General features: G+C 38.7%; 2 protein-coding genes across 3 annotated transcripts; one reads left to right on the top strand and one right to left on the bottom strand.

Annotated features, from left to right (window-relative positions):
* Nucleotides 1–136: 136 nt before the first annotated feature.
* On the bottom strand, nt 137–4,073 carry LOC147237693 (dynein light chain roadblock-type 1-like). The gene is made up of 4 exons (XM_086152658.1): nt 3,957–4,073; nt 3,674–3,749; nt 3,246–3,413; nt 137–1,989 (listed from the first exon to the last, which is right to left on the bottom strand). The coding sequence occupies exons 1-4, from the start codon at nt 3,957–3,959 to the stop codon at nt 1,946–1,948; spliced, it is 291 nt and encodes a 96-aa protein (XP_086008784.1). The 5' UTR covers nt 3,960–4,073; the 3' UTR covers nt 137–1,945.
* Nucleotides 4,074–9,726: 5,653 nt separating this feature from the next.
* Nucleotides 9,727–19,842, top strand: LOC147237692 (protein SSUH2 homolog). 2 transcript variants are annotated; one of them, XM_086154414.1, is made up of 12 exons: nt 9,727–9,811; nt 14,208–14,294; nt 14,364–14,448; nt 14,726–14,855; nt 14,968–15,028; nt 15,185–15,309; nt 15,399–15,461; nt 15,536–15,615; nt 16,061–16,153; nt 17,056–17,161; nt 17,250–17,357; nt 17,734–19,842. In XM_086154414.1, the coding sequence occupies exons 1-12, from the start codon at nt 9,784–9,786 to the stop codon at nt 17,866–17,868; spliced, it is 1,101 nt and encodes a 366-aa protein (XP_086010540.1). In that variant the 5' UTR covers nt 9,727–9,783; the 3' UTR covers nt 17,869–19,842. The 2 variants fall into 2 exon arrangements, with proteins under 2 accessions (XP_086010540.1, XP_086010612.1); XM_086154486.1 differs by lacking the exons at nt 9,727–9,811; nt 14,208–14,294 and having other exon boundaries at nt 14,371–14,448; nt 14,737–14,855.
* The last annotated feature ends 462 nt before the right edge of the window (nt 19,843–20,304 follow it).

Genomic DNA, 20,304 nt, shown 5'->3' with positions numbered 1-20,304 from the left:
GACAAATAGTCAAGGTTTATTCCAAGACATTAGCTAATTTGCAGCTGAATGCTACCCATTTGTAAATAAACTTGTGGTAGGAGTTGGTAGTTTCTGTGGTATCTGGATCCAATCGCAACACGACCACGACAGGATCTTTCTTTCAGTGCCTTTTATTGGTTGACGATACAGCAAGCTGACAGGAGTAGACAATTGTTGAGGTCTGGACAGATGAGTAAGTGTCATGTGACAGCTCTCCATGGAAAACGTGTAACAGTGACAGGGGAAGCCGTGATGGGCAAAAACACCACATAGCTGGACCACATTGTCTGGACTCAAGCTTACTTTGTCAGCCTAATGTGTTCAGTGAGGTGCACCAAAACAATCAACCACAAATTATTTCCCCATTGGATCAGTTGGCAACAATTGAATTTTGTGAATCAATTAGTTTTTCTTTTAACAACCCTCTCCCCCTTTATCCTCAAGCCAACTGGGAGGTACCAAAGGATACTTGTTAAAAAAGGGAGGTTTCCTACCATTTTGAAGTGTTTGTTTATTGAAGCTCCTTACGGTCTTTGTCACACAGGGAGTATACAAACCAGACAAACAGCATCCTCTGTTATGTTGCTATTGGTTAGTACGGTGTCATATAGCATTTTATAGCATGTTTGTTGAGCTCAATAGTTTGCTGACCCTGTGTGACATCACAGGTTCCTCTTGGTGGAACTTTCCCATGGTGTCCAAATACATCACTGTGTCATCATCATTATGTCTTCCACTGCTGGATTATAAACAAACTCTTTTTGAGTCTTTGAAAGGGTTGAAGATATTAACAAAAAAAAAACCCTGCAAAACAAGACTTTAAATTGCAACTGTTTAATATTAATATACGTATTTATTCTGTCTTCACATACCTCTTTGCCTAAACTGGATATCTCTTCCAGTGACCTGGGATGGAACAGCTGGGAAATTTACAAAATATGCTGTATGTTTTTCAACACACTTTCAAACAACGTACCTCAACAGGAACGTGCTGGGTCTAGGTAAGATTATCCAGACCACAATATATCTACGACTTTTAAAGCTGACCCTCTACTGAAGTCTGAAGAACAAGGCAACTTATAAATGGTCTGTGGTTAACATTAATTGAGGAAACAATGCAAACTCTGATCAATAATAGTTTGGTCACAAAAGATTTGTGGGTAATTTGGGGAGAACCAATACAGAATCCTGGCATGGTACAATGAAGTCATAGGTAAGAGGAGCAGTCCCTGATGGTATTGAAGAGAAAATCTGTCTGAACTTAAAAGGGTCCAGATTTTTATTTGTTTTGCACTTCTTGTGCTAATGAGTCAGAATGAGTTTGACACTATTTTTTATTCAAAAGGATAGGCCTGCACATGTACACACTTTGCGAACAATGCCACCGAAGTCAATGAAGAAAAAAGTTCCTTTTAGCTTCCAACAAATGTGGAGCCAATTTAGGAGTCACGGAAATCAGAAAGAAAGGAGTTTATTCTGTCAGCACTGCTAGCTCTGACTGAAGCTACATAGTAATATCCTGATCACAAATACCATAAGTAGGAACCTACTTCTTTCACCCATTCTGCTTTCATATAGAAAGTGAGATATTGATTCTCTTCGGATTCATGTAAAGTTAGTGTCAAATGTTCAAAACAGAAAATACCCTCTCTCAGTTTTAATACATCTTTCATTTAGAGCAAGAAACTTCAAATGAGTCATTGGAATAAAAACGAAAAATAAAAAAATCCAACAAATAAATAACATCACTTGCACAGAAAACACAACCTCAAAGTTGTTTTTTGTGCATCCCTCTGATCTTGATCATAGAGACAATGAAATGGAAAGATAAAGTAATGTATTTTCCCTCATGATGGACAGAATCAGATGGTTTCATGGGAAACATAATGGTTGTCAAAATTGATGCAGCCGAGACCTCTTTGCTTCAGTCTGAAGGATTCTGGATGACCATCAGGAAATAATCTTTATCTGTGAAAAATTAAAATATATATATTTAGTACAAAACACTTTCCACATGCCACAGACTATTGCATATCAGAAAAAACAAGCAACCAACTATGCCAGAATCACACTCTTCCTAATTAGCTGATTTAAACACAACTTCAGTTTTCAAACATATCACGAGTACAGCGAAAATCAGGAAGGATTGGACAAGTCTTACATACCCCAAAATTAATCCTAAACTTGCTACATAAAAAGGAATTTGTTCAACCCAGAGAATGTACATTGCATAATTATGACTGCCGAGAAAAACTATGCACTACGTCCAAACACAACTTACATACCAAGCTGTGTACACTAGAAAACTGAGATGCCAAACCATGCAAACAAAAGCAAGAGCTACAAGTGCATCTAAAAAAATGTATACTGAAAATGTTCGGTGTGGAGTTCGCATGTTCTCCCTCAAAGTTCCTCCCACAGTCCAAAAACATGCAGCAGATTAATTGGAAAAAATTGGGAGATTTGCCATGGAGCAACATGAGTAGATGGCATGGCAACCCAAATCATTGCTGACTTTATACATTGGTCTTCAAGTAATTTTGATTTTGTGGGTCTCCTCTTTTCCACCAGACTCTAGTCACTTTTTGCAAATGAAATAAGTTTACTTTCATATGAGAAGAGGACTTTGGAACGCTGATCAATGGCCTTATTCTTCTTTTTAGCTAAGGTCAGATAAGATGCAATTGTTGCTTCTGGTTCAAGCAGATTGCAGTGTCCAAAGCCAATTTCCTGGACACCTCTGTGAGAGCTGCCTTCAGGACTCCAGCCTCTGTCCAGTCATTATGAAGCCCCCCCCCCCCCCCTCCCCAGGTTCTTGAATCGACTTTCCTTGACTGAATCACAGCTTTGGTCATCCATATGACTTGAGCACCATTCCCAACTACATTTTCTTTTATTAGTTAATATTCTTACATACAGCTTTCTGAGCAGGCAATCCTGTTTGGCTTACCCGCATTGTGGGGAGTGTCAGTAAATGTCTCCTAGCCAACTGTCAAGTGAGCAACCGTTCTTATGATGGGGAAGTATTTACTGAACCTGGCTGAGATTCATGGTGTTTATACTGCATGAATGATGATATACTCAAACTTGCTGTTAAATACTGTAATGTTTGAGACGTATACGGTAGTAATTCAACAATTGCGATAAAAATGCTTGACACATATGTTTAAATGTAACCTGAGTGGACTTATAACACTTGTGTGTGGCTGCATATGAAATCTAACCTGGAGCGATCATGATCTCATTCTTCTTGGTCCTCACACGGAGGAAGGTGAGGTCATTTTGGGGGTCAATGTCTCGGACGGTGCTCCGCGCCTTCATCACCAACTGATGGATCAGACCGGCATACTGAACCGTGCTAGAGTTATCCAGCGTTGTTTTGATGGGGATTCCTAAATATGGAAGGACAGACACATCGTTGAGACACCGTATTTTCTCAAGCTTGAAGATGAAAATGGGCTTGGTCAGTGCCGACTCTCAGCTCTGCTCATTTTTTGTACGACGCTGGCGATGGGAGGTTCACACCAATATATAATACTTCATAATTAACTGCTATAATTCATAAAATGTGAGAGTCATATCTGAGAAAAGTGAGGAATAAGAGTACAGTGCCAAGCTAAATGTGTAATAAATTTGGAATGATAAACATCACCTTCGGAGTTGAGGATAATGATACCCTGAACGCCTTTTTGGGTCTGGATCCTCTTCAGTGTTTCTTCAACTTCAGCCTAAAAAATAATAATAAATAAGACAAAGATAAATAATTCCATCGGAAGATTTGTATACATCCAATCGATAGGAATGACAACGCCCGGCTAGTGTTAGCATGCGAGCTAAAATTAGCATCACATATCGGTTTAAAATCCGTAAAACAGACTTGAAGCAAAAACACTGGAACAGATGCGCTGCCCCATCGTCCGTCCTTGCGATCTTACCATATTATTGTAAGACGATCTGCGTTTTAAGTTTTTCTCTGAACCGCAGAATCAAAGCCAACGTTCAATAGTGTTGCTGTCACCAGCTTCCACTTCCGGGTCACAGATGCTGCGTTCACAGACATGAAATCAACTTCCGGGTCACGGATGATGCATTCGCAGACATAAAAAAAAAAAAAAAAATTGTAATGAAACGGTCTCGTCCACCTCGTCAGTGTTCCTCACACCCCTTTCATTCTCCCAGTGGTGCAAACGCAATCTTTATTTCACCGAGATATTGTCTATAATTGCTAACAGCTTTAAACACAATTTGTATAATCTATAAACAACTGTATAAACAACTGGACCTGTTTAGTTTCTTGAAGAAATCTAATCTCATCTGAGCCTCTCAGTGGGGTTTGATTAGGGTTTTGCGCCATTCATTGTAAAATGTTGTGTGACTATTTGACGTTTATATTTTTCGTTGGGATGTGTTGATCTGTTGTCGGGACTGAAATGTCTCTCAAAAGATGAACAAGTTCTGTCAGTATGACATGTTTTTTCAGTAAGAATTGTGACCTGGATGAACGAGACTTTTCACAAACACCCTCATAGGAGTCGTTGGGGGCAGGCCTTGGATCTTAGTTCAGCGATGAGTCATATGAAGCTGAAAAGTTGTGTCAAAGACATCTTCCTTAGGTCAGGAATGGTCACTTCAGGTTGCTAAAAAAAACCCTCAAAAGTTAAAGCGGCTTATAATAAACATATGGTCAACCAATCCGTGCTGAGAGAGGGTAATACATCCTGGCTAAACTGCCCAGCAATTACAAGAATGCTGCTGCCCCCCTCCTCCCTCCACCCATTTTCACCCTTCACCCATGGACAAACTAGAATATACATCTTTACTTTTAGATTTCCTGCTTTCCTTCTTGGACCAACTTTAGCCCAATAACCAGCACCACTCAGCTCTAATGGCGGCTGTTGTTAAACCAGGCCTGAACTAATCTGGTATGAAAGTCAGATTTGAATTACATATAATGCTTACCAAAACTTTTACTTGGGATAACAGAGGCATTTACACTGACTTGCACCGCCGTGTGGCTGCATGATTTAAATTTCTCCATTGAAAATTGACTCAAAAAATAAATATCAATATACAGCAGCATCCCTGATTTATGAGTGATACTGAATAATTTTCAAGAAAACCTGCATGATACAAGTACGAAGCATTCTTCTTCTTCTTCTTCTTCTTCTTTCGGCTTTTCCCGTTAGGGGTCGCCACAGCGAGTCAACTTTCTCCATCTAACCCTATTCTCTGTATCTTCCTCTCTCACACCAGCTACCTTCATATCCTCTCTCACTACGTCCATAAATCTTCTCTTTGGTCTTCCTCGAGACCTCTTGCCTGGCAGCTCCAATTCCAGCATCCGTCTACCAATATATTCACTATCTCTTCTCTGTACATGACCAAACCATCTCAGTCTGGCTTCTCTGACCTTCTCTCCAAAACATCGAACATGTGCCGTCCCTCTGATAGATTCATTCCTGATCCTATCCATCCTGGTCACTCCCAAAGAGAACCTCAACATCTTCATCTCTGCAACCTCTAGTTCTGCCTGCTGTCTTCTGGTCATTGTAACAGTTTCTAGTCCATACATCATCGCTGGTCTCACCACTGTCTTGTACACCTTTCCTTTTATTCTGGCTGAAAGTCTTCTATCACATAGTACCCCTGACACTTTTCTCCACCCATTCCAACCTGCTCGGACCCGTCTCTTCACCTCTTTTCCGCACTCTCCGTTGCTCTGGACTGTTGACCCTAAGTACCTGAAATCCTCCAGCTTCTTGATCTCCATTCCCTGTAGCCTCACCGTTCCACCCGAGTTCCTCTCGTTCACACACATATATTCTGTCTTGCTGCGACTAACTTTCATTCCTCTCCTTTCCAGAGCATACCTCCACCTCTCTAGATTTTCCTCTACCTGTTCTGTGTTCTCACTACAGATCACAATGTCATCCGCAAACATCATGGTCCATGGGGATTCCTGTCTAACCTCATCTGTCAGCCTATCCATCACCATTGCAAACAAGAAGGGGCTCAGAGCTGATCCCTGATGGAGTCCCACCTCCACCTTGAACTTCTCTGTTACCCCTACAGCACACCGTACCAGTGTCTCACAGCTAGTATACATGTCCTGCACCAGTCTAACATACTTCTCTGCCACTCCAGACTTCCTCATACAATACCAGAGCTCCTCTCTTGGCACCCTGTCATATGCTTTTTCTAGGTCTACAAAAACGCAATGCAACTCCCTCTGGCCTTCTCTGTACTTTTCTATTAGCATTCTCAACGCAAATACTGCATCTGTAGTACTCTTCCTAGGCATGAAGCCATACTGCTGTTCACAAATGCTGACTTCTGCTCTCAGTCTAGTTTCCACTACTCTTTCCCATAACTTCATTGTATGGCTCATCAACTTTATCCCTCTGTAGTTGCCACAATTCTGCACATCCCCTTTATTCTTAAAAATAGGCACCATCACACTTTGTCTCTATTCTTCAGGCATCTTCTCACTCTCTAAGATCCTGTTGAATAATCTAGTCAGAAAATCTACGGCTGCCTCTCCTAGACACTTCCACACCTCCACAGGTATATCATCAGGACCAACTGCTTTTCCACTCTCCATCCTCTTCAATGCCTTCCTCACTTCACTTTTACTAATTTTTGCTACTTTGTGGTCTACAATAGTCACCTCTTCTACCCTTGCCTCTCTTTCATTTTCCACATTCATCAGTTCTTCAAAGTACTCTTTCCATCTTCTCATCACTCTTCTAGCATCTGTCAATACATTTCCCTCTCTGTCCTTTATCACCCGGACCTGTTGTACATCCTTTCCATCTTTATCTCTCTGTTTCGCCAACCTGTATAGATCATTCTCACCCTCCTTACTATCCAACCGAGCATACAAGTCATCATAAGCCCTTTGTTTTGCCTTTGCTACCTCTATCTTTACCTTTCGCTGCACCTCCCTGAACTCCTGTCTGTTCTCTTCAGTCCTCTCAGTATCCCACTTCTTCTTCGCTAACCGCTTTCTCTGTATACACTCCTGCACTTCCTCATTCCACCACCAAGTCTCCTTATCTACTTTCCTTCCAGATGACACACCAAGTACTCTTCTACCTGTCTCCCTGATAACACTAGCTGTAGTTGTCCAATCATCTGGAAGCTCTCCCTGACCACCCAGACCCTTTCTCAACTCCTCCCTGAAAACCATGCAACACTCCTCCCTTTTCAGCTTCCACCATTTTGTCCTCTGCTCTGCCTTTGTCCTCTTCATCTTCCTTGTCCCCAGAGTCATCCTACAAACCACCATCCTATGCTGTCTGGCTACACTCTCACCTACAACTACTTTGCAGTCACTGATCTCTTTCAGGTTACCTCGTCTATACAAGATGTAGTCTACCTGCGTGCTCCTACCTCCGCTCTTATAAGTTACCCTATGTTCCTGTTTTTTCTGGAAAAAGGTGTTCACTACAGCCATTTCCATCCTTTTTGCAAAATCTACCACCATCTGTCCCTCTGCATTCCTATCCTGGATACCAAATCTGCCCATCACTTCTTCATCGCCTCTATTGCCTTCACCGACATGTCCATTGAAGTCTGCACCAATGACCACTCTCTCATTTCTGGGAATATTCTGCATCACTTCATCTAACACATTCCAGAACTTCTCCTTCTCTTCAGATTCACATCCCACCTGCGGGGCATAGCTGCTCACAACATTGAGCATCACACCTTCGATTTCCAGTTTCAGACTCATAAGTCTATCTGACATTCTTTTCACCTCTAGGACGTTCCTAACAAACTCCTCCTTCAAGATAACTCCTACTCCATTTCTCTTCTTGTCAGTACCATAATAGTACAACTTAAAGCCTGCTCCTAAGCTTCTAGCCTTACTACCTTTCCACCTGGTCTCCTGGACACACAGTATATCCACCTTTCTTCTCTGCATCTTGTCGACCAACTCTCTACCTTTTCCTGTCATAGTCCCAACATTCAAAGTCCCTACTCTCAGTCCCAGGCTCTTTCCTTTCCTCCTCTCTCTCTGCTTCCGAACACGCACTCCTCCTCTTCTTCTTGTTCTTCTTCTTCGACCCACAGTAGCCCAATTTCCATTAGTACCCTGTAGGTCATCAGTACCAATGGCGGTCGTTGTTAACCCGGTCCGCGACCGATCCGGTATGGTATAGTTTTGGTTGTCTCGCATATTTGGTTTTGGCAAAAGTTTTACGCCGGATGCCCTTCCTGACGCAACCCTCTGCATTTATCCGGGCTTGGGACCGGCACAGGGAGACACTGCTCCGTGCCCCCCCAAAGGCAGGCTTGGAGAGGCACGGGCCAGTGCCGCCCTGAGGCTGCATTACAAGTACGAAGCTTTCTATTTAGGAAAATGAGCCTCTGAAACAGTTTGAATGTCATATTTAGCGAAATTGCAGAAAACATTCAAATGTTTTTAGTTTTTTTATGTTTCTACTACTACTATGACTCCTTCTGAATATGCATTATGCATGCATATATGTGTGTGTGAGTTTGTGTGCGTGTGTGTATGTGCAAATAAGATTTGAAGCCAAGTTACTTTGAGGAAAAAAAGGCCTTGTTTGTTGTCAGTGATTGTGACTTGAGAGAAGAATGTACAGTACAGCATCTTGGACGGAGTGAATGTGGAGCTGCGGGGGCGCGGCTGCATCAAGTTACATGTATGCACATGGAGTCAGCCTGGAAAGTCATGGAGGTTTCTGTCAAAATAAAATAAAACCCAGTTTCATTAATGTCCCAGTCATGTTTTAATGTCCCTGTCATGTTTTTGATGTCGTTTTGCAAGTTTGCGTTTGTTGGTGAGACATGGTATAGTTTTGTTACCTGACAAGAGATCAACACAACCAGTACTGACATTTAATTTTGTCTTATTGCACTGCCACTGTTCATATTCATATCTATAATCATATTTATGATAGTTTTTACACTCTTCCCATCAGCACATGCACTGTGAGCAGCAACGTACGAATTTCTCTGTACAGGGAAACATGTTTCTTCACCAGACCTGAGCATTTTACGGTCCGCGGGCCACATCTGGCCCGTTTTGCATTTTTATCCAGCCTGCCAAACTATTTTCTTTGACTTATTTAACAAGTATTTTCAATCAATATTGAATTTAGAAACTTATTCAGAAATGTCAGTTGCTACATTTATATTGTTATTAATAATTATTTCACAATTGAAATGAAATGCCCCAAAAGTTGAAAATTTTAAATTGCAATTTTCATTTTGTTCCCCTAGTTGACCCGTGCATAAAAATTAAATAAGAAATGTGGCTCGCCAGCTAAAATAATTACCCACCTCTGTTCCCCACTGTACATGTGACAATAAACGCTATGTAACTTGAATCTTGAATTTGGTCAAACATTGATGAAAACACACTAACTTTAGGTGTGAGATGTTTATGTCCATTGAAGTGATAAAAAACAAAGTTCTCTCCTGTACATTAGTGAAAGGAGTTTTCTCATTTGCTCATCAACAGAATAGACAGAACCAGCACTATTTAGAGATAATGGAGTGAATCGGTCATCATTAGTCCACCATATAGTGAAACGCATATTGCTCTTTAAAATTTTACATTTGGAATTTTAATACATAGGGTGGGTACATTATAGTTAGTCGCATATATAAGACATAAATCTACATTTTGTGTCTACGGGTTTTTATTTTGAAAATCACAGAAATGACATTGCAACACAATATGGAAACTTGACATCTGGCAAATTCGTTTACTTCAGAGTCGAACTTAACATGGAAAGCGGTCCAATTCCCGGTGTCGGTAAGTACAAACATGAAAATATCGGATTTAACGGAGAGTTTTTAACCGCATTTCTGTATGAACCGGAACCCCGGAGGCAGGGACTCCCCCATGATCGCCTTGCGGGCTTAGAGAGTCTCCGAGACCGGAGGGCGTTTCCGGTCAGTTCTGGTGAAAATAACCTGTAGAACTGCGGAATGTTTCTGTTTACTGACTTACTCTCTGTCTTTTACTCTTACTGGGACGTTTACTTCTGATGTTGAAGTTAAAACAAAACATTGTTTCAGTGTTGATCTTGAGTTTTGTTTAAGAAAAAAAAAAAGACAAATTTTCAACTAATTTAATTAATAAGTGAGTGTTTATTTGCGCCGCCATCAAAAGTATTAATGGGATTACACAGAAGATAAGGTCGAAGGGAAGTTTTTTTCTTTGTTTGTTTTGTTTGTTTTTTTTTTTTTTTAAATGAACACATTAAACACTGCTAATCTAAGAAGACATCTTTGTATCGAGTTCTTTATTAATAAAGATTATTTGACTCCCTGCGGCACAAATTCAAGAAAAATTTGACACTCACATTTGAATGCAGCACTTATAAAATTGAAAATGTATGGTCATGAACATTAACATCAAGCGAAATCCTCAAGTTCAATCAAATAGTTTAATTTATACCTCTGATAAATGACTTCAAATACTGAAATCAGATCAATGTTGTCATATGAATGAGGATTGCAGATTTATCATGTCAGATGAATGAGCACAAATGAATGACTTGATTAAAGAATTTAGAGTCATTCAAGTCACTTTACTCCTGTCCTCGCGTAGTAGTTAATCTATTTTTTTCCTTCTACTGTTTTTGTCTCTTCTCTTTTTAATGTCTCTATTTATATTTACTGTTATTGTGTAATGTTTTTTGTTACCTGTCCTCTGCCCAGGGCTGCTGGGACGCTCAAATTTCTTCTATGGGAATCAATAAAGTATTATCTTAGATTTATGACACATAGATTATTCATTTTTAGATCAGTGACGTCACCGATCGATTCTGTCAGAATATAGTTTTCACTTGTTACTTAAGACACTTTGTAGTTTATTTTTTATTTTGTATTCTGCCTTTTCTCTTATTTTTTACTGTTTATACAATTTTTTACTATTATTTATTATTGTTATATTTTTCTTGTAACTCTTGTACAACAATATCCTTTGGGACAAATAAAGTTGTTCATATTCTCTTTCTTATTCTTATTGAAGAGATAAAATGATTTAAGAAGCAATGCAGTGGTTTTTGCTGCTGCCTCACTGCAAGAGATGTTCTTGGTTATGTTTTGACTGGGGCCTTTCTATTTTGAGTTTGCATGTTCTATCTGTGTCTGTGGGTTTTCTTGTTTCATCCCACAATCAAAACAACAGAAGAATTTAAATTGTGCAAAAATGTGAATGATTTTATGCCGTGTGATCGACTGGTGACTGACCGTGCACCAACTGGACCCCACCTTTAAATCTCTAAATGAATGTCAGCTGGCTCAGCCCCACCAGGACCCTATGGAAAGGATTAGCAGTGAAAAACATCAGATCATTTATGTGAAATTAATGACGCCAGATTTATGATGCCAGATTAATCACTTGAAATTTATGTTGTTGAATTGATGACCTGTATTTGATTTCAGAATAATTATGTCAGGTTTAATTGCCAAGGCGTGTGAGTTAGAGTGAAGGGTTTGTATTTGGCGATCAGTCCAGGGTTTCACCCACCTCTTGTCCAATAACAGCCGGGGGTGAAGCCCAAAATGGCATCCTACGTGCCGTCTCACAGATTTAATATAAATACAACACAAAGGTATCGGGTCAGTAATGTTGGATTATTGATGATGGATCATTGACCTCAAACTAATGACATCAGATTGTATGTCTTCCGGTTTAGGCACTTAGATAATAACAATCTTTTGAGACTTCTTGCCTCTTTCTTTTCCATGTTTTTTATTCAAAAGGTGACAGACAAAACCAGCAATAACAGCAAATAGAAAGCTTGAACATTGAGATGTAGTGATGGATGACAAAGGAATTCACCTTAAAATTTGGTCAAATACATGAAATATTTCAGATTAAAAAAAACAAACTCCAAAACTGAAATTCAGTCTCATGCTGCAAAATTGGCTTAAATTCCAAGGAGGGTGAAACAAGTTATGCTTCTATCAAGCAAGAGCATAGTGGAACCTTCCTGCTAACATTAAATGAACCTTTTGCCCATTTATGCTGTGATATAAAAAGCCAAAAAATGCTTAAAAATCAGCTGGAAATGTGTTAATTAGTAGGTCAACCATTTTATGACATCCTCCAAACGTAACGTGACCTTCGACACCAAACAACACAAACCTCCGTTTTTAGTAATCGACCTGCAACCTCAGGACACTGGCATCATTGACTTTACCCTGTTTTTAATTGCAACAATAACCCTGCTTGAAGTGAACCTATTGACTGGCTCAGTGATTGCCCCCACACAACCCTACAACCCCGGTTGGCAGAAGGATCCATTGTGTCCAGTGTATTTTTATCTGTAATTTAGCCGTTGTTGCTATGTTGCCTTGGTGATGTGACGCACAGAGACGTCGTGCGGAAGCCCTCAGGCAAGGTGTTGCTGTAGATGGCTGTGTCACCAGAGGTTGTTGTGGATGGATGACTGACAGAACATACAAAGTTGCCAAACACAAACTGTAGGCATATAATGTCTTTTTTAGTCCATGAATATTGAACAAAAGCTACATTGGTTGACTCATACAGTAGTTTTTTTAACTTCTTAGTTTTTTTTTTCTTGCACTTGGAATCCATGTCCATGTTTCTGGAGAGATTCTGTCAAAAATGTGACTGAACATGTAATACAGTCGTTTGTTTTCCAAAACTTTTATTTAATCAATTTGTTGTCTTGGTGTAGTCAAGAAGAAATCTTTTTTTTGCTATTCAACATTTTTTTGGTATGCTAATCGGACATTATATAATTTTTTAAATCTTTCTTTCTTTCTTTTACTTGATAGCATTGAAAAAAGAAAAATAGTAAAAAAGTTGAATGAGCATATAAATGAATTTGGCTTGTGAGTAGTTTTCAACATATGTTATAGTTAATTAGTTAATTTTTGATATATACTGTACGTGTGTTAGTGTGTGTGCGTGTGTGCGTGTGTGCGTGTGTGCGTGTGTGCGTGTGTGCGTGTGTGCGTGTGTGTGTGTGTGTGTGTGAATGCGAGTTTGTCATCGTCCGACACTAAGAATGCTTTTAAAAACTGAAGTGCTTGACAGGAGCTTCCATGTTGTAGGTAGGTTATGTGCCGGTTGTTGGATGGTACTGGGCCCCTCTTTGGGCCCTTCATGATGCAGATTTTATGTCCTTGGGCCAGCCTCTCTGGGTGGGTTCCCACACTTTTGTGGAGTTTCCAAGTATTTGTGTTTACTATATCTTCTTTATGCACACTTTCCAACTGGGGTTTCTGGTATAGTAGCAGTGCCTTATTCTCTGCCCTCCTTGATATGTCACATGCTAAATTAGACAATTTCATGTCAGGGTGTCCTTATCCCCAAACAACTAAAGCAGTTTTGAAATTTTTGGAAAAATAATTCTTAATGTAATTTTCCCTTCTGAGTTTTTCACAGGTTTATAAGAAGGTTAAAAAAAGATGTAAAATGTCCCAATGATTAGATACACTTGCTTCATTGAAAAGTGATACTTAAGTCAGGATGCCTGTCCCTCTGAGAATGGTGGTGAAATAAGTTACTTTGTAGGTTTGAACTCTCAATAAAAGTGCTCAATGATTCCTTGTCTCTTTCTATGTATTAGCATTAAGTGCTAAACCTTCTATTCTATTCTATTCTATTCTATTCTATTCTATTCTATTCTATTCTATTCTATTCTATTCTATTCTATTCTAGTCTACATGAAAACAACATTCAAGACAGCATGGACATCTTCAATAGTCCAATAAATACCAATCAAAACATCGGTTGCAGTGGCTTGCATTTGAAGTAAATTTAACATCATTGCCAATAAACTATAGAAAAGATTGGTCCAGATGTTGTTGTTTAGTCCCTGACTTTAAAACAAAGCTGCCGTGGATACTTTAGAATTGACTGGTTATTATCATTATTATTAATAATGATACTATCTTGGCCATTATCGGAAAATAAGGAATTTTAGGTTTTCAGGCTTTAAGCTTAGTTAAGGATCAGAATATATATGTGAATATGAATAAAGAGAATATGTAATGAAAATTGAAAGCTAATTCTTACATGAGGAACTCAGACATATTAAGTACATATCAGGTATCAGCTTTGGATCTTAATGGAAGTTTGTAAAGGAGAAATAGTTAATGAATGCATCACAGTTACAAATAAAACCAATAGAGGCTTCTAGAAGTGACTTGTCTTCATGTTTCAGATCCGAACATCCCAGAAGAGGGTCCGTCAGCCCCACCCCCTGGGTGGCTCGATGACATCCATGGCTACCAGGGTCACAAAGGAGGGGGTTAGTTATCTGTTCTTCCTCTTCTTCTTCACTGGTGTCTTTGTGCTCACTTCCTGTTTGTCTGTCCAGATGATGATAACCCCCTATACCCGCCACCTCCGGCCTACACCCCCCTCCCGGAAGTGAACCGAAACACACTGGTGCCCAATGTCAGGTACAAACACATAAACACAGACCGCCAATACCGTCCATTTAAGGACTCGTAGAAGACTTAATACCCATGGATCGGTGCCTGTAACCTGATATTTAAGCTTCATATGCACATAATGAATATCCACAGTGTGGAATCATTGTAGGTAACATTAAACACTCATGTGCAAAAAAATGACCATATAAACATGTTGTCCATCTGTAATTACATGTGTCTAAACTTGAAGTAGTTCTTACATATGATCTGTCAAAGACAGTCTAAGAGGTTTACTGGTCCTCAGGGTTCCTTCAGTGTCAGAGGATGTTGCGCGGGATGCCCTAATGAAGTTTGTGGAATCCAAGTGGCGATACAGTTCAAAACCTGCTCGGAACTTAACCTTTAAGGAGCTCAAGCCCATCACTGTTTACCGGGTACCGTACTCCTTCAGTGTATTTCAGAGCAATACAACAATTGAATTTATTTCCTTCACCTGATAGTGCAGTCGATGTCACTTTCTGATATGTTCAAATGTCTATCCTGCAGTATCGATTGGAGACACACTGCGAGACCAGAACCAGTGCATGGCAGTTTGAACCCTACAATGGTAAAATAATGGAAAAAAAATGATTTCAAATTTTTTTGGGCGTCAGGAACTTATTACCATTTTACACTTTTTCCAGTAATTTATCACAGATTTATTTTGGTAACGGATACTTAATCCCAATAAGTGAAACAGATGAGTTAGTAAGTGTCTCATCAGGGCAGACTATCGATGGCCCTCAGTTCGGGATGAGTCCTCCACCCTGGGACGTTCCTGTGGCAACTCCCATCGCGTTCACTGATGTAGTTGAGAAGATCCGTGTGCCGCACTCATCCTTCGTGAAGGTGTGACACTATGCCAGCGCCCCTACGGGCAGGACATCAGTTTTCTGGATGAAAACAAAATGATTGAACTTATTTGTTCTTCATTCAAGCCGTGTCACAAGTGCAACGGCTGTGGACGAACGCTGTGCGTGATGTGTCATGGCAGAGGACAGGTAATTTCCCAACATGCTTCCTGTGACGCAATGCGAGTCCATGTGCCATTTTGTGGTCGTGTCATTCTCTGCAGAAGCGCTGCGTGTTCTGTCACGGTCATGGACGCTCACACAAAAAGCGCTGCACTTCGTGTCACGGCCGAGGATGGAAGAGGTAAGATCCTGCTGTTCAGGATTTGGTCTTTCCAAATGTGATCTTATTATGAAAGAGATGTTGAAAATATCCCTATATGATGATAATATTTGGCACTTTTCATCACAATATAGTGATGATGCAGTGTCTATAAAAATAAAAACTTTGATGGTTTGATGTATCAGGTTTGTGGATTTTTTTTTTTCTGAAAATTCTTGACTGACATGATTCTTGCCCTTTAGAGTTTTTCTCTCATCAATACAAAATCTGAAATGAAAGAAAAGATGAATATGAAAAAAATTACCTGAAAAGTAATCACTTAAAATGGTCAAAGTTAGCCAGGAAAAACTGATTGTTGACAAGTCATGACTATGTCTTCCAGATAAATCACATTCATTATCCGGAGGAGTGACATTCTATGTGTGTGTGTGTATGAAGTGTTCAAACTGTGGTCTCTGTCCTTTAGGTGTGTGTCCTGTCAAGCTCATGGATTTAAAACCTGCTCGATTTGTCACGGCAGCCAGAACCTACTACACTTCATCCAGCTGACTGTCACATGGTACAAAAAGCAAACATACTGCACATCAGGGACCTCAGACTTGCAGCCCGCGGGCCAATTGTGGCCCTTGGAACAATATTCAAATCTTTGTGTTAGTGCGGCCCGTGCGTTTTTTCTGGGGGTTTTATACAGTGGGTTTAAAAAAAAAGCATGGGCAAGGAAAAAATGAAAAAGTAACTTTAGAATGTATTTTTTGCTTAAAAATTTGAAAACAAAATGATTTTTTTTTCTAGTGACATTGTTTAAACAATCTTTTCTTTTCTTATTTCTATAAAAACACCAAAGCGATAGCAAAGAAAAAAACTTGACTTAATAACCATAAAAACCACCATTAGCCTTGTAAACATTACACCTCCTCTTATACATGCTACCAATCAGTTTTCCAACAAATTCGAGTGGCAAATTTTCCCACAGTGACTAAATTTTTCTCTTTTAACTCAACAATATTTTTAGAGTGTAATTTCATCAATTCTTTTTAAATATTCATTTTTAATATTAATTTGTCGTGTATTTCTTAGAGGAACAGTTCTTTAGATATAAAGATTTTTACAATTTACCCGTTTACCTCCTTTACACTAAAACTAAGGAAAAATTTGGACTTTGTGTTACTTCTAGGTAATGATTTCACTGGTTCGGCCCCTTTGACATCAAATTAGGCTGTATGTGGAGAGTACGACTATCTACTTGCACGGACCCATATTAACATTACTTTTCATTTTGAAATTGTGACATTAACGTCTTTTTTAAAACTTTTGTTTTGTGTATTCGTCTTTGACTTTGTGTCTTTGTAAGTACCTTTGTACAGTATATATATTTACATGTCTGTGCACATGTGTCATCATTTCTGTTTGTGTGTGAATATATATATATGTCTATACTTGTATGTCTGTTCGCGTGTGCAGGAAGAACAACGTTTCGGACTATATTCCTGACCGCCAGCCCGACTTTCCGGACAAAAAGTTTGAGAAAGTTACAGGAGATCCGTTCTTCATCGATCAGAGCCTGCTGGTGCTTGGCGCTTCTTCTGGAATATTCACAATGTTCTTCTGGTAATGCATCTGTGACTTTAACTCTTTGTCTTGCACGTGTACATCAGGTCTATCCCATCCAGGGTTTTCCTGATCAGGAAATCTGTGACGTTTCTAACAAACTGATCAACGAACATCTGAGTCGCTTTGGTTCCACCAGCCGCATCCTACAGCAGGTACCTGTGCAAAGCATTTACTCAGATTACATGAATTTTTGATATATTGCTGCTAAAGTTTATGTATTTTTATCCAGTTGGCAACTTATGAGATCATTATCGACATTACAGAACATTGTTGCTACTTATTACTCTTGTCTTACTGAAATGATCATCAGTTCAACTTGAAAATTTAAGACTCTATGTTGCATGCAGGTGTAAATTAGGAGCAGCGCGTAAATTATGTTGTAGCTCATAAACAAGTATTATTTAGATGTAAAATGTCAACTTAAAATGTTGGTGTGTTCAGTTGTAACCTGAAAAAATTTTTGCGCTCTGGTGGGTCATCAATGTGTGTGCTGCATTCAGCGGTAACTGTAAATTTGTTTATTCACAGAGGCAGACGCTGGAACTCGTTCCTCTTACCCAGGCCTTCTACTCCTACAATGGGAAGGTTTACAACTTTTATGTCTATGGCACGGAGAACAAGGTCTTCACGGCCAGTTATCCCTCTGCCTGCTCTATTTTGTAGAGAGCTAATGCCAGCAAGGAATTGAACCTCCTTCTCTTAGATGTCAATATCAATATCAATATAACACTATCATTATAAGCTGTGAAGCTCAAACTTTTTGAGAAAATCAAATATCACAAATAATGAAACATCATTCCCAAAAAATCATGAATGACAAAAACCTTCCGGCTCGGCTCTTCTTCTTTAGATTCCTAACCCTCGTCATTGTTTCATGATTTATCAGTTACATATACCCCCAGTAGAAATACTACAAAAAGAGAAGTAGTGTGCATAATAATCTAAATGTTGTGTTTAATACCACAGTTAAGCAATAAATGCTTATTCATATACTTTATTTCCAATTGTAATATTACTATATTACAATGAATATGTACTATAATAGCAGACGTGAATTTTATTATAATAAAGCAGCAGGATTATCATTAACAGTTGCAGTTCAGACATGCCAACAGTCGCTCTTTTGACGTCCAGACCAGTGAGGCTGGAAACCGCTTTTACATCACCGAGGCTGGGACAAGACGAGAATCACGGGTCACAGGATGTTTCTCCTGCTCTTTTCTGCTCTGATTGAACAGCTTTTAGAATGTGAAATCCAGTTAGATTCATTGTGCCTGATGCAATTTTATGAGTATCAGGCCTTGAAACGTATTGCAAATGTAGAATTTGGGAGTCAAAATTTTTGATCTAATTGTTTTTTTTTTTTTTTTTTTGGATCTATTGTTTTTTTGGACAAAAGAAGCCAAACTTTTTTGTCTCCTAGATTCTATGCTGCAGGGTGGCACTAAAAAATCAGAAGTGAGAATTGGTGAAAGATGATGTAAAAATATAATAACTGTCTTTTTTGAATGCTCATCCTCTGTGTTCCCATCTAGCTGTCAGTCTGCTTGGCAAACAATTAATGAACACTTTATTTTTAAGCAATAATGAATAACAATAATAATAGAAGAGAAAATTTTGTTCATCATCTCACAGTAGGGAAGCTTCATGATATGTAAACTGTATTCATTGTCAACCAACCGTATGTCTATGTAATATCTTTTATCTTTCTTTAATATGAATTTTTTAAAGGGAATATTATCTCTTTAAATAAAAAAGAAAAACAATCAAGTCTTTGTGTTCATAAAGTTTGATATAACACTGTAATAAGAATATTACGTAATATGGAGTTGCAGAAGTTGTAAATAAGTTGTGTCAATTTTTTTTTTTGCCCTACTGACTTTTTTAAGATATAGCCAATGTTACAAGTCCAAGTAGAGTTTTTCGAACACAAGATTATTCCACAGTAGTTAAAAAAAACTCCTTTTTCCGTTGAAATTTCAGTATTATCTGACAATAAGGAAAATTTTGGCTAATACATATTTGCGTAACACGTGGACAGTTGATACAAATCGTCATCTGGTAAAATGTTTTTAATTACATTAAGAGACATTCGAGTCAAATATCAATTTGACTTGAAATGAAACTTGAAACTTTACACATGGCCATGTATTTGAAAGACATTTTCAGTCTTGATTTACTTTTGTGGTTTCTTACCTAGAGATGAAATAGGAATAATGTCTCAGCAAATGAATCGCTCTGGGGTTTTCTGTTTACCCTGTTTCTAAAGAACATTAGTGTCTGAAGTCATTTAATAAACTACCTGTTAGCTTGATTCACCGACAAGTAAACATGATTTCAATTTCAGACCAGCAGATACGTAAGGTTTCCTTTTGCTGTTTCCTGGTTTTCATTCTAATATTTTCATATCATCTTTATCTTTTATTAACACAACTATTTTTTTTTAATTACTAGTAAAGAAAGCCCCTTGTACAACGAAATTCTTACTTTGGTGTCCACTGTGAGTCAGATATTTTTAAAAGATGTTTGTAATGTTGGAGAGGCAAATGTAAATTAGTAGGGACACAAAACTAATAAGCACAATAAAAAGCAGCGAATGAAAGATGATGTGGTGGAAATAAAATATGTACAAATGGTGCAAATAGAGTTGTGATTTGACATGTAAACAAGTCCATCGATTGTCCATTGTGTCAGTTAATGACCACTAATGTACAACGGGAATGCAATTGACGACTTGTACAATGGCAACGACTATTGTACACATTAAGAGCGCAAGTTGAATGTGAGCAGTTAAGTACCACACTGGGTGTGCAAATTGAAGCACAAGTTAATAAAAGTAAACATTTAGGTACATTTGATTGTTCTGAGGTAGTCCATGATTTTAAACTCCTGTATGGGAATTGTTCATAGTAATACCTCAGCTAAGTTTCTGTTAGATTTTGATCCTGTAGTTGCATTGTAGTTTAATGATAAAAAGAAAAACTCTAATCTGTGGACATCAAATTGAAAATGTAATTATTCTGTTGTTTTTGGCCCTATTGAACAGCTACACATCAGGCTTTTGTTATATTAGCCAATAGTGGAATGACAAATATTAGC

This window comes from Fistularia commersonii, chromosome 1, assembly GCF_037954325.1.
Source record: "Fistularia commersonii isolate RoL2024-O1a breed Wild chromosome 1, RoL_Fcom_v1.0, whole genome shotgun sequence".
Taxonomy (NCBI): domain Eukaryota; kingdom Metazoa; phylum Chordata; class Actinopteri; order Syngnathiformes; family Fistulariidae; genus Fistularia; species Fistularia commersonii.
This window is presented reverse-complemented; position numbering and strand designations above follow the sequence as displayed.